At 46.3% G+C, this 13754-nt stretch overlaps 1 protein-coding gene and 1 long non-coding RNA gene across 2 annotated transcripts; both read left to right on the top strand.

The window, feature by feature from the left end:
• Positions 1 to 6300: 6300 nt before the first annotated feature.
• Positions 6301 to 7691, top strand: LOC121866117. The gene is made up of 2 exons (XR_006088891.1): positions 6301 to 6365; positions 7084 to 7691. It is a non-coding gene; the product is annotated as an uncharacterized LOC121866117 (long non-coding RNA).
• Positions 7692 to 10133: 2442 nt separating this feature from the next.
• Positions 10134 to 12501, top strand: LOC121866104 (collagen alpha-2(I) chain-like). Its single transcript, XM_042365701.1, has 2 exons — positions 10134 to 10204; positions 11665 to 12501. Exons 1-2 carry the CDS (start codon positions 10172 to 10174, stop codon positions 12499 to 12501), a joined length of 870 nt encoding a protein of 289 aa, XP_042221635.1. The 5' UTR covers positions 10134 to 10171.
• Positions 12502 to 13754: the final 1253 nt, after the last annotated feature.

The raw sequence follows: 13754 nt of genomic DNA on the forward strand, positions 1-13754 counted from the left end.
TGTCCGTAGCCAGTGCTGTGTCCGTAGCCACTCTGATGTCCGTAGCCAGTGTTGTGTCCGTAGCCCTTGGAGACGTGAACTGGTTGGTGGACGTAAACTGGGCGGTGGACAACATGGACGGGACGATACCCGTGTCCTTTCTTGCCGTGTTTCTTGAACTTCCCGAAGAATGGTTCCGGGTCGGCGACGGGGTCAGCGTTGACGGAGGTGAGCACCGCCGACAGCGCCAGCAGGAGGGCCAAGACTAGACTCACCTGACGGAGGAGGAGGAACAGGATCAACACACAGACACCCACTACAAGAGTCACCTGGTTAGTAGGAGGTAATAATGAGTTATTTAGGAAACTTTAATGTATCTTGCATCTAGTGAGTTGTTGACACCCTGAGTTATGTACAGTATATGACACTTGACACTGAGCTATGGAAGAGTTACTTTACACACTGAGTTATGGAGGAGTTACTTGACACCCTGGGCTATGTGCGCGACACTTAAACGTCGCGTGCCAAATACTACTTGAAGTCCTAACTCATCTAGCACTTATAAGATAAATGACACCCAGAGCTACTTGATATATGACACCTCAAGTCACAAGACACAGGGCACCCTGGGCCACCAGTCTCACAAGTCAAGTCATAATGCTGTGCTGAACAGCTGCTGTCTAAGACTCCTTCACGCGCTGTATGTTAAAAGATTCACTCGTATATTAACTCTTGTCTTCGGGTATTTTATGTTAATTGGTCATCAAAAAGTTGTTGTTGACCGAGACATAAAACTCTTGTGTTCGTTACAGCTTCTCTACACCACACATTGTCACACTGAAGCAAAGGTTGCTTCTTCTTCTTTTATATAAAACAAAATACTAAAAGTCTTTGATAACGTAGTGTTGCTACACACTCAGTCTTAAGGTGTAACATGTGCGTTGGTAAACATGTGAGTGGACACACCATCAGGAGAGAGAATAATACTCACGAGCTTCATGTTGAACACTTGTGACAGAACTGATGTGTGCTGCTGCCCTCCCTCACCTCTTATATATACAACCTTTCCTCCCCTATGTAGGTGCCAGCTAGTGACTTATCACCCATTAACACCCACAAATAAAAAAAAATAGTTCAAGGTCAGAATAAATATTTTTTGTCCCTCACCTGGGAAGACACAAGGCCAGGTATGTTACACCCTTTTACTTTTACGATGTTGATGAATTGTTAAATTTTATCTAAGTTTTTAGTGAAATTATAACAAGGAGGAGAATATTACCTATATTTAACACCTGTAGGAAATCTAGCACACCTGTGGTTGGATCTTCACAGGTACACTGTTTTCTCAGGTGTATCGGCATAATCTTACCTGAACAGTACTACCTGCCTCAGCGCCCTGGTATACCTTCGTCACCAACCAAATATTTCCGACAGCTTCACCTTTCTCTCCCCTTCACATCCTCCTATTCATTCATTTCCTTCTTCTCGTCCTATTTAATTATTATCGCTACTTTAAATATTGTTATTGTTATTATCGCATTTAATTCTGTTAATGATCTATATTTCTTTTTTTTTTTAGTTTGAGACAGACAGACAGACAGACAGGCAGACAGACTATTCTCCCCGCATGACCCCGTTAGCGCGATATATCAAGTAATTACACTCGGTTATTTCGCGTAATTAATCCTGAAATTATAGCAAAAATCCGTAATCTGAGAATAGTGAATTTATTATCACAGATTAGCGGATAAAACAAAAATGTATTATGTAACCGACGCTGTATTTCGCCCGAACAAGACCCGGCATTAATAACGTTATTACATTTGATATAATTCTTCAATAAAAGATCTCATAAGAACTGTAGTGCAGGTGTGGTAAGTGGTGTTAATAATAATAATAATAATAATAATAATAATAATAATAATAATAATAATAATAATAAACGGTTTATTAATAGAGTTGTTATCCTCTTTTTATGGCATAAGATAACGTTATGATATCAGTGTATGAACGACTTGTAATATACCTAACCTAACCTAACCTAACCTAACCTAACCTTCCTTAATTTTGAGAGCTCATGTAACTTTGTATACATAGAGCCAAAAACTACTTACTGATACCACGAGTGACTCAAGATTAACCTCGAAGTGACACTCAAGTCAAGGATCAACTCCAATCTCTTCCTGTCTAACTTTAAGCTCTTAGTACGTGATGGGATTTGTAAATAATAATCAACCTTACAAGGAAATACTGCATGTAGATCACCCTGAAACTGTAGTAGATTGGAATTGTCTGGTGGAGGATCGGGTGAAGTGTCGGGTGGAGGGTTGGGTGGAGAGTTGGGTGGAGGGTCGGGTGGATGGTCTGGTGCAGGATCGTGTGGAGGGTTGGGTGGAGGTTCGTGTGGAGGATAGGGTGGAGGGTCGGGTGGAGGATAGTGTGGAGGATAGGGTAGAGAGTTGGGTGGAGTGTCGGGTGGATGGTCGGGTGCAGGATCGTGTGGGGGGTCGGGTGGAGGTTCGTGTGGAGGTCCGTGTGGAGGATAGGGTGGAGTGTCGGGTGGAGAGTTGGGTGGAGAGTTGGGTGGAGTGTCAGGTGGATGGTCGGGTGCAGGATCGTGTGGGGGTCGGGTGGAGAGGTTCGTGTGGAGGTCCGTGTGGAATGGGGTGGAGTGTCGGGTGGAAGTTGGGTGGAGTGTCAGCGGGCGTGGTTACAGGACAGAAGCATGAAGTGGCAGTAATAGCACTAGTCACGACCCGGTGGCAATCACAAGTGGAGTTAAGGCTCAGTACTTGGACATTATTGTTATTATATACGCAAACGACATAGGAATCGGCATAAAGCAACAACATAATAGAATTTGCTGATGACACTAAAATAGGACGTGTTATTAAATCTGACGAGGACTCGGCAAAACTACAGGAAGATCTAAACAAATTTTTCGAATGGTCTGAAAAATGGCAGATGAAATTCAACGTCGACAAATGTAAATTACTCAGTATAGGAGATGTAAACAGGCAAACCAGATACCAGATGAACAACGATGCCATAGAGAAATCCGACTGCGAGAGAGATTTAGGAGTAATGATAAGTAGGAACCTTAAACCAAGTAAACAATGTGTTTCTGCTCGTAAAAAGGCTAATAAAGTACTTGGGTTCATACAAAGGAGTGTTAGTTACAAGACTAGCGAGGTCATCGTAAAACTGTATCTTGCTCTTGTGAGACCACACCTGGACTACGCAGTTCAGTTCTAGTCACGTACAGAATGGATATAGAATCATGGAAAGAATTCAGAGGAGAATGACAAGACTAATCGGCATTAGGAACCTTGAGTATATAGAACGGAGTTAAAGCATCTTAATTTGCACTCCTTGAGGGACGTAAACGAGGGGCGACATGATAGGGGTGTATAAGTGAAAGGCAGGGCTAAACAAAGGGACATTACAAAGGTACTCAAACTATCCAACCACGAGCGAACTCGTAACAATGGTTTTAAATTAGACAAATTTAGATTTCGGCGTGAAATAGGTAAACACTGGTTTGGAAACAGAGTAGTGGATGAATGGAACAAGTTACCAAATATCATCATTAACTCGAATACGCTGAATAGCTTCAAACATAGGTTGGATGCTTATATGAGCAATAGAGGTTGGGTGTAAACGGGACTGCCCAGTATGGGCCAATAGGCCCGCTCCAGTTTCCTCCATTCTTATGTTCTTATGCGAGTCGGGCGATGGGACGGGTGGAGGGTTGGGTAAAGGAGTGGAATGATACAACAGGGAGCTATCATTACCATTAAACCAGAAGACTTTCTCGCATTAACCTCTCACAACCTAATCTAACCTAACCTAACCTCTCACCACCAGACCTAACCTAACCTAACCTCTCACCACCAGACCTAACCTAACCTAACCTCTCACCACCAGACCTAACCTAACCTAACCTCTCACCACCAGATCAATACAACAGTTGTGAGGAAAATAAGTTGATACCAATATTTTCCATCATCTCTGACAGTTGTTATCTTGGGTGTCGACCTACAGTCAGTACATAATTAAAATACCATAGTTGTTTCAAGTACACAAGTTCTTATAAAGATCTTAATAACAGGTTTAGACATCCTAGTTTATTTCATCTGATGATTAAATATCCTAATGCTAAATGAGGGAGTGGTTAGGTTAGGTTAGGTTAGGTTATACTACGGTGCCTAATATTCAGATAATCCGAAGTTGCGCCGTTTGTTAACTGGGTCCATTTTACATCAACTAAAAAAATCTCCTTCAAAACCCATATATTTTTGTGAGTGTTGTCAGATAAAACTAAGACGCTGACCCCTATGGGGGATGGTGGGACATTTAAGAGGTGGGGGAGGGCAGCAGCACACATCAGGTGCTGTTCAACATGAAGCTCGTGAGTATTATTCTCTCTCCTGATGTTACACCTTAAGACTGAGTGTGTAGCAACACTCTACGTTATCAAAGACGTTTAGTTTTTTGTTTTATATAAAAGAAGAAGAAGCAACCTTTGCTTCAGTGTGACAATGTGTGGTGTAGAGAAGCTGTAACGAACACAAGAGTTTTATGTCTCGGTCAACAACAACTTTTTGATGACTAATTAACAAAAAATACCTGAAGACAAGAGTTAATATACGAGTGAATCTTTTAACATACAGCGCGTGAAGGAGTCTTAGACAGCAGCTGTTCAGCACAGCATTATGACTTGACTTGTGAGACTGGTGGCCCAGGGTGCCCTGTGTCTTGTGACCTGAGGTGTTATATATCAAGTAGCTCTGGGTGTCATTTATCTTATAAGTGCTAGATGAGTTAAGACTTCAAGTAGTATTTGGCACACGACGTTCAAGTGTCGCGCACAAAGCTCAGGGTGTCAAGTAACTCATCCATAACTCAGTGTCAAATGTCATACATAATTTGGAGTATCAAGTGACCCCTGACCCCTGACCCTAGATGCCGGACCCTTGATACCTGACTACGATACATTTAAATTTAAGAAAGCATGCATGAACTCGCTGCTTTCCTGTTGGGCGCTGCAATGCTTTTGTGCTTTTCTTAACTAAAGGCTGTAAGAGGGTGCTCAATAAACTAGTCCTCGTGATGTGTGGGTCGAATCTTAATGACAAGCGGCAAAGCAGAGTCATGTGTTGATTTGTTGTGTGTATAAGATGACCACCAAATGATTTACTTCCGTGTGGTGGTGGGGGTGGTGGTGGTGGTAGTGGTGGGGGTAGTGGTAGTGATAGTGGTGGTGGGGGTAGTGGTGGTGGTTGTGGTGATGGTGGTGGTTGTGATGATGGTGGGGCTAATTAGTTGGGGTGTGGTGGGGTGGTGGGTGGTGGAGGCAGTGAGGGTGGTGGTTGTGTGGTATTAGTGGTGGTGGTGGTATTAGGGATGGTGTGGTGGTGGTGGTGGTGGTATTGAGTGGTGGTGGGGTAGTGGTGGTGGTTGTGGTAATGATAGGGATGAGTGGTGATGGTGGGGTTGTGATGGTCCTTGTGGTGATGGTGGTAGTGGTTTGGTGGTGGTAGTTGTGGTGGTGGTAGTGGTGGAGGGGTAGTGGTGGAGGGATAGTGGTGGAGGGGTAGTGGTGGTGGTTGTGGTGATGGTGGTAGTGGTGGTGGTGGTTGTAGGAGTGGTGGTAGCGGTGGTGTTAGTGGAGGTGGTGGTAGTGGTGGTGGTGACGGTAGTTGTGGTGGTAGTAGTGGTGATGTTAGTGGTGGTGGTGTTAGTGGTGGTGGTGCTAGGGGTGGTGGTGTTAGTGGTGGTGGTGTTAGTGTGGTGATGTTAGTGGTGGTGGTGTTAGTGGTGGTGGTGCTAGGGGTGGTGGTGTTAGTGGTGGTGGTGTTAGTGGTGGTGGTGTTAGGGCGGTGGTGTTAGTACTGATGATGGTGATGATAGTGATCAGGTGTATTAGACTGAAAGATATAACAGTATAATGACTTATACTTGTTATTGTGGTGTGATGTGAGGGCCTCTTGTGATGGGATAGACAACAAGGTACTTCAAGGTGATCTTTGATGCATTAGTGTGTATGTGTGATTTCCAGCACCTAGGAGTAGCATACCAAGTGCTGGAATGATCTTGTTATTAACTCGTATAGAAACATCAAAAGACTGTTTCTTCCACAATTTCAGTTCTGTATTAAATTTCAATATACCAACCTTGAATTAGGGAACTGAGGTAATATTTCGGCTGCGTTATGACAGGTGTTTTAAACTAAGATACTTCAATCAGTTTCTTTGTCGTTATTGGGTAAGAAATAAGTAGCTGGCACCTACAGAGAGGCATGGTGGCACATACAGTACAGTATAAGAGGTGAGGGAGGACAGTAGCACACATCAGTTCTGTCACAAGTGTTCAACATGAAGCTCGTGAGTATTATTCTCTCTCCTGATGGTGTGTCCACTCACATGTTTACCAACGCACATGTTACACCTTAAGACTGAGTGTGTAGCAACACTCTACGTTATCAAAGACTTTTAGTATTTTGTTTTATATAAAAGAAGAAGAAGCAACCTTTGCTTCAGTGTGACAATGTGTGGTGTAGAGAAGCTGTAACGAACACAAGAGTTTTATGTCTCGGTCAACAACAACTTTTTGATGACCAATTAACAAAAAATACCCGAAGACAAGAGTTAATATACGAGTGAATCTTTTAACATACAGCGCGTGAAGGAGTCTTAGACAGCAGCTGTTCAGCACAGCATTATGACTTGACTTGTGAGACTGGTGGCCCAGGGTGCCCTGTGTCTTGTGACTTGAGGTGTCATATATCAAGTAGCTCTGGGTGTCATTTATCTTATAAGTGCTAGATGAGTTAGGACTTCAAGTAGTATTTGGCACGCGACGTTTAAGTGTCGCGCACATAGCCCAGGGTGTCAAGTAACTCCTCCATAACTCAGTGTGTAAAGTAACTCTTCCATAGCTCAGTGTCAAGTGTCATATACTGTACATAACTCAGGGTGTCAACAACTCACTAGATGCAAGATACATTAAAGTTTCCTAAATAACTCATTATTACCTCCTACTAACCAGGTGACTCTTGTAGTGGGTGTCTGTGTGTTGATCCTGTTCCTCCTCCTCCGTCAGGTGAGTCTAGTCTTGGCCCTCCTGCTGGCGCTGTCGGCGGTGCTCACCTCCGTCAACGCTGACCCCGTCGCCGACCCGGAGCCATTCTTCTTGAAGTTCTTGAAGTTAAAGAAGGGTAAGAAAGGAGGCCACCGAGGACCTCCCGTCCATGTTGTCTACCGTCCACCTCCTCCCCCCAAGGGCTACGGACATCAAAGTGGCTACGGACGCTAGAGGAGCCACCATCGGGCAGCTAGAAGAAGCTTCTTAGTCGTAGAAGATTGTCGCAAGTTGTGTGAATATTCTTCAGCCTCTAGGTCACAACACCTGAGTCATCTTACTCACCTGTACAGCCTCACCATCAACACAACAGATGACTTTACCACAACTAGACTGTCACTGCTCCTTACACTCTACCACAACTAGACTGTCACTCTTCCTTACACTCTACCACAACTAGACTGTCACTGCTCCTTACACTCTACCACAACTAGACTGTCACTGTTCCTTACACTCTACCACAACTAGTGTCACTGTTCCTTACACTGTTTCTTATTGTACTTACTGTAAATTCAATAATTGTACTTCAGATTATTTTAAGAAACAAAATAAAGGTACATTAATTCTCACTGTTGTCTGATAGATTAACCTGTTATAAAATTATTCTAAATATCGCTAATTAATTATCTTTCCTAAATGGCTGATATCTTTTGTTTAGAGACAAGTAAGGCTGGAGGGGTAGGTTGAGGTTGACACAGCCTTCTGGGAGGCTTTTCCCCTCTGATAGGCGGACGTTTCGGGCATTGCCGTGAGTCAGCATTGTGCCAGCCACCACAATTACAACACCTTGCGTCAATAACATAGCCCACACCACCACCATTGAGGTGGTCTTTAATTTTCTGGGCACAGACGGAGGAGTGATGGTTAAGCGAACAAAAACGACATCTGGGACGATCACGTCGGCAGCAGGCGGTGACGTTGTGACCCCAATGAAAGCAGATGACACAAAAAGCAGGCCCGGGGTGATAGGGTTCTGCATACAGTGGACGAAGGACTGGGTGGGCATCAACAGTGGTTGGGCACTCCCTCCCCTTCCATTTAACTATGACAGCTGCTTGTGGGGTCTTCCCCCGGTAGTGTCGACGTACACTGAGTATACATGGATTAAAGTCACGAGCATCTTCGACTTCAGCGTATAGAGGGAACTGTTTAACTAGGAAGTGCCAACATTCATCAGCATCTACTGAGAAAGGGGATGGGGCGCTCAAGGACAACCCCGTCAAATCCAACAGTACTAAGTGTTTCATAGACCTCAGGAGTCTGACACTTGATAAAGTTACGGTTCTTACCTTTTCGGAATTGAATGGAGAGACCGTGTTGTCGCCAAAACTTAGTTATCCAATTAAACCGTTCCTCGACTGTTTTCAGTGAGTCCTTGGGGAAGTGCAGATTCAGCTTACTTAATTGGTAGGCAGAGGGGAGGGTGGTGAGGGGAAGCTCGCTGCCCTTGGCATTGGTGTTGCCACTCCGGCAAGTGTTTCCCATAGAAACATTACTGTCACTATCACTGAGGTCTGACTCTTGCAGGGTGTGGGATGCAGTATGACCAACCATATCACAAATGTCTGTATCCATGAGAGGGGACTCCTATTCTGGGGCGTTTACGCCGACCCCATCGCTGGCAGCAGCACTTATCAGCGAAGGGGTCGGGAGAGATTGAGGTAGCCCTTGTGGCCTCAGTGCACTTTTTTTTTAGTTAGGTTAGGTTAGGTTAGGACGTGACCTGTTAGGTCAGCTATCCTAACCTAATCTAAACTAAAAAAAATAGGTTAAGTTAGGTTACCTGACCTAACAGGCTACTTCCTAACCTCCGAACCTAACTAAAAAAAAATTAGGTTAGGTTACCTGACCTAACAGGTCACGTCCTAACCTGACGTAACTAAAAAAAAGTGATTTGCCCCAAAGACAAATGTCAGAATCATCTGAAACAGCAAGAAAATTATTGAAAAAATATATTTTTCACGTGAAAAAAGGTGATGGGTGGTTAACAAAAATTACCCAAAGAGGACATGGCTGGAAATCACCATGAGAGTCAATGCTGTGCGTTTCCTGGTGTGGTGAGGTCAGTGGCAGAGAGTGAGACACGCTGGTTCTCAGTATTGTCCAAGTCAAGAAGGAAGATCTCTGATATAAAGAGGGAAAACACACACATGGTATCAACTAACAGAGGACTATTACGGGACTTAAAAGTGCTCCCGAGGTTTTTTAACTTAACAGTACTATTAAGGCCCTTAAAATTTTTCTGTATGTACTATTAGTGCTAAACAGGTCAGCCTTAACAACTGTTTGCTGGCACTTAATAGTTTTGTGTACAGTATACCGGCCCTGGACACCGGTAGACTGGCTATCACCACCCACTTGTACAGTTAAACAAATATTCGTCAACAATAGACTGAACAAACGGGTAGTTACAGGCAAATGCACCAAGAAACAGATTCATAACTTGACACCAAACACCTGAAGCAATATACAACTAACACAAGTCTCTGGATGACAATGAACACACTCCAATCATTTCATTCAACTCCTTAAATTAAAACAAACTGACAGACGCCCATACACAAACACCATAACAATTTAACAGATGCAAATATTCACCAAAAAATTAATTCAAAGATAAAAAGTAAAATATCTAACATAACTAAACTTAGATTGATATTAATTAAGAATATATGTGAGGTGAAACTCTTAAGAATTACAAGAAGACAATCCAGTCGTAGAAGGAACAGCCTGAGGAGTTTTGGTAAAGATCACAGTTCACATTATGACAAGTGAAAGGTTGAACTGGTGACATGTAAATAAAGTTAGGAAATATAGTACACGAGGGATGAAGATAATGGAAGAGAGAGAGAGAGAGAGAGAGAAAGAGAGAGAGAGAGAGAGAGAGAGAGAGACGACCACATATATATTCTAATGAACCAAGATAAAGGTACGAACTGGCATCTATATCCAAGCAGGTACAGAAGGTTATATAAGGGAGGGGCGGGCGATAGGGAAGACCAGACATTCTTCCCACCTTGTCCTTGGAGCATCTCTTAAGCCTTACACCATGAAGATAGTGTGTCTGTCGGCAGAGAGAACAGTAAGTGTATTAGTAAGTTCGTTTTAATCTCTCTTTCTTCCTTAATCTTTCTTCTTAATCTATATTTTATTATAATTTTTTTTTAGTGAGAGAAAAAATAAGTGAACAAATATCGTGTGTTTATGTTGTGTACCTTCACCAGAGATGGACGCCATGAGGCTTCCCTTCACCCCACCCAACCCAGCCCAACCCAACCCAACCCAACCCAACCCAACCCAGGCTCCGGACCTAACCCAACCCAGCTCAACTCCCAACCCAACCCAGCCTCCAGCCCGACCCGGGACCCAACCCAACCCAGCCCAACCCAACCCAACCCAGCCCAACCCAGCTCATCCCAACCCAACCCAACCTTTAGGACTCCATCCCAACCTTGACCTGACCCAACCTAACCCAACCCAACCCAACCCAGCGCCCAACCCAACCCACTGCCTAACCCACCCCAGCTCAGCCCAACCCAACCCGTGACCAAACCCAACCCAACCCGACCTGACCCAACCCAACCTAGCCCAACCCAGCCTGACCCAACCTGACCCAACCCAACCCAGCCCCAACCTGACCCGAACCCGACCCGACCTAGCCTAACCCAACCCAACCCAGCCCAACCCAACCCAACCCAGCCCAACCCAACCCGACCCAACCCACCCAACCTGGTAGCCCAACCCAACCCAACCCAGACCCAACCCAGCCAACCCAAACCCAACCCAACCAAGAACCCAACCCAACCCAACCCAGCCCAACCCAACCCAGCCCAACCCAGCCCAACCCAACCTCACCCAACCCAACCCTCACCCAACCCAGCCCAACCCAACCCAACCCAGCCCAACCCAACCCAACCCAACCCAGCCCAACCCAACCCAACCCAACCCAACCCAACCCAACCCAACCCAACCCAGCTCCAGCCCAACCCAACCCAACCCAACTCCAACCCAGCCAAGTTCAACCCAACCCAACCCGGACCCATCCCAGCCCAACCCGACCAAACCCAACCCAAACTCCAACTCCAGCCCAACCCAACCCAACCTACCCAGCCCAACCCAACTCCAACCCAACCCAGCCCAGCCCAGCCCAGCCCAACCTAACCTAACCCAACCTGACCCACCCAACCCAGCCCAACCCAACCCAACCCAACCCAGCCCAGCCTCCAACCCAGCTCCAACCCAGCCCAACCCAACCCAACCCAACCCAGCCCAACCTAACAGCCCAAACCTCCAGCCCAACCCAGCCCAGCCCAACCCAACGCAACCCACACAGACACATATTACTTTTATTTTTTTTAATATATGAATACCTGAGTCACCTGTGCTGTAGCTGCCCTTACCAGTCTCATACCGGGTCTTTCAGAGTGTCAAGGAGATAGATAGATAGATAGATAGATAGATAGATAGATAGATAGATAGATAGATAGATAAATAGATTCATTCATTTGAGTTCCTATGTTCATTTTAACCGTCTTCCATCAGGCACTCCTCGGGCTGCCGCTCCTGCTGGCACTGTCGTTGGCACTCTCCACCGCCAGTGCCAACCCTGAGCCCTTCAATAAGTTCTGGAAGTTGGGCTGGAAGGAAAGTTATCGACCACTTCGTGTACCTGTTGTCTATCGTCCAGTTTATGTCACAAAGGATTACGAACATCCCAGCAGCTACGGACATCTCAGCAGCTACGGACACACTAGCAGCTACGGACATCTCAGCAGCTACGGACATCCCAGCAGCTACGGACACACTAGCAGCTACGGACATCTCAGCAGCTACGGACATCCCAGCAGCTACGGACATCCCAGCAGCTACGGACATCCCAGCAGCTACGGACATCCCAGCAGCTACGGACATCCCAGCAGCTACGGACATCCCAGCAGCTACGGACATCCCAGCAGCTACGGACATCTCAGCAGCTACGGACACACTAGCAGCCACGGACACACTAGCCCCTACGGACGTCCCACTGGCGGCCGCGGCAGACCAGACTCACAGGCATTTAAGGCCTCAGTCCCACCGATGGCTCCCTGCATAACTGATCCAGTCCTAGTAGCCCCAGTAGCGCTAGCAGCACCGGTAGCCCCAGCAGCTCAAGAAGCCCCAGCTAACCCAACAGCCCCGGTAGCCCCAGTCGGCCCGGTAGCCCCAGTCGGACCGGTAGCCCTAGTCGGCCCGGTAGCCCCAGTCGGCCCGGCCCCAGTCGCCAGTAGCCCCGAGGTAACTGATCGGCCCAGCCCCAGTCAGCCAATGACCCCAGTCATGGTACCTCCAGTCGTCCCGGTACCCCCAGCAGCCCCAGTAGGCCCCGGTTTGTCTCAGTAACCCTATTAGAGCCAACAAGCCCACCAGCCCCACTAACGGCTTTAGAAATAGCTGCTCTAGCCCCAGAAGACCGACCATCCAGAGTAGCCCCGGTAGCCCCTTTAGCTCCAGTAGCACCAGTAGCCCCGGTCGGTCCACTAGCCCCACTAACAGCTATGGACATGACTGATCAATCTTTGCCATCCATTTTCTTAAGAAATTTGGCTTAAAGAATATACATCAAGATCCAGGCCTCCCTCCCCCCCTTTACACTCAAGACGCCACAGAGCCCACCACTCACCAGACGTCACAGAGCCCCACTCACCAGACGTCACAGAGCCCACCACTCACCAGACGTCACAAAGCCCACCACTCACCAGATGTCACAGAGCCCCACCTTCAAGACATCACAGAGCCCCACCTTCAAGAAGTCACAGAGCCCACCACTCACCAGACGTCACAGAGCCCCACCTTCAAGACGTCACAGAGCCCCACCACTCACCAGACGTCACAGAGCCCCACTGTAAAGGCCTGGGACTTAGGGATAGAAATCCCTTACCAGCCTAATCAGGTTCTTAATAAAGGAAAGTCAAGGACCATGGTTTTCTGAGGAATAACAAACAACCGTTTGAGATTGACATCTCTTTACTATAAAAATATAACACAAAACTCTGACACCACTCAACAAACACCAAATAACAATTAAAGGGAGCAAACAATTAATGGGAGTCAGCAATTAATAGAATCAAACAATTAATGGGAGTCAACAACTGATGGAATCAAACAATTAATGGAAGTCAACAACTGATGGAATCAAACAATTAATGGGAGTCAGCAATTAATGGAATTAAACAATTAAATGGAATCAAACAAACAAGAGAATCAAACAATGAACAGATAATTCCTACGGCAGCGGCCCTGGGGAAGGTTCTGGAACGCTGTGATCCACTCTCAGGGGGAAGGTCCATTCAGCTCCTCACTGAGCGACAGCGGCCGATGTCTTGATACAGCGGGAGAAACACCGGGGCACAGACGGAGATGAACTGACGGTCGTGGCAGCCGAGGTAGTGGTTTGGGGCAGGTGTCCAGAGATTAACAGACGAATTGTGAAAGGTTTGGGCAAACAGCTCACAAGTCCAGAGCCTTTGATGAGATCACAGCGAGAATTTGACGAACAGCGGGGAGGTAGTGACTGTATTGACGGCTGTCAGCGACGTTCTCACCTCCGTCTAACCCCCCAAGTGGGGGTCACGCCAGCAAACGAGCGAGTGAGC

Source organism: Homarus americanus, unplaced genomic scaffold (assembly GCF_018991925.1).
Source record: "Homarus americanus isolate GMGI-L3 unplaced genomic scaffold, GMGI_Hamer_2.0 scaffold9514, whole genome shotgun sequence".
Classification (NCBI taxonomy): Eukaryota; Metazoa; Arthropoda; class Malacostraca; order Decapoda; family Nephropidae; genus Homarus; species Homarus americanus.

Coding starts and splice junctions, on each gene's coding strand:
- LOC121866104 (XM_042365701.1), top strand. CDS start 10,172: ATGAAGATAGTGTGTCTGTCGGCAGAGAGAACA. Junction 10,205..11,664: donor GTCTGTCGGCAGAGAGAACA/GTAAGTGTATTA, acceptor GTCTTCCATCAG/GCACTCCTCGGGCTGCCGCT.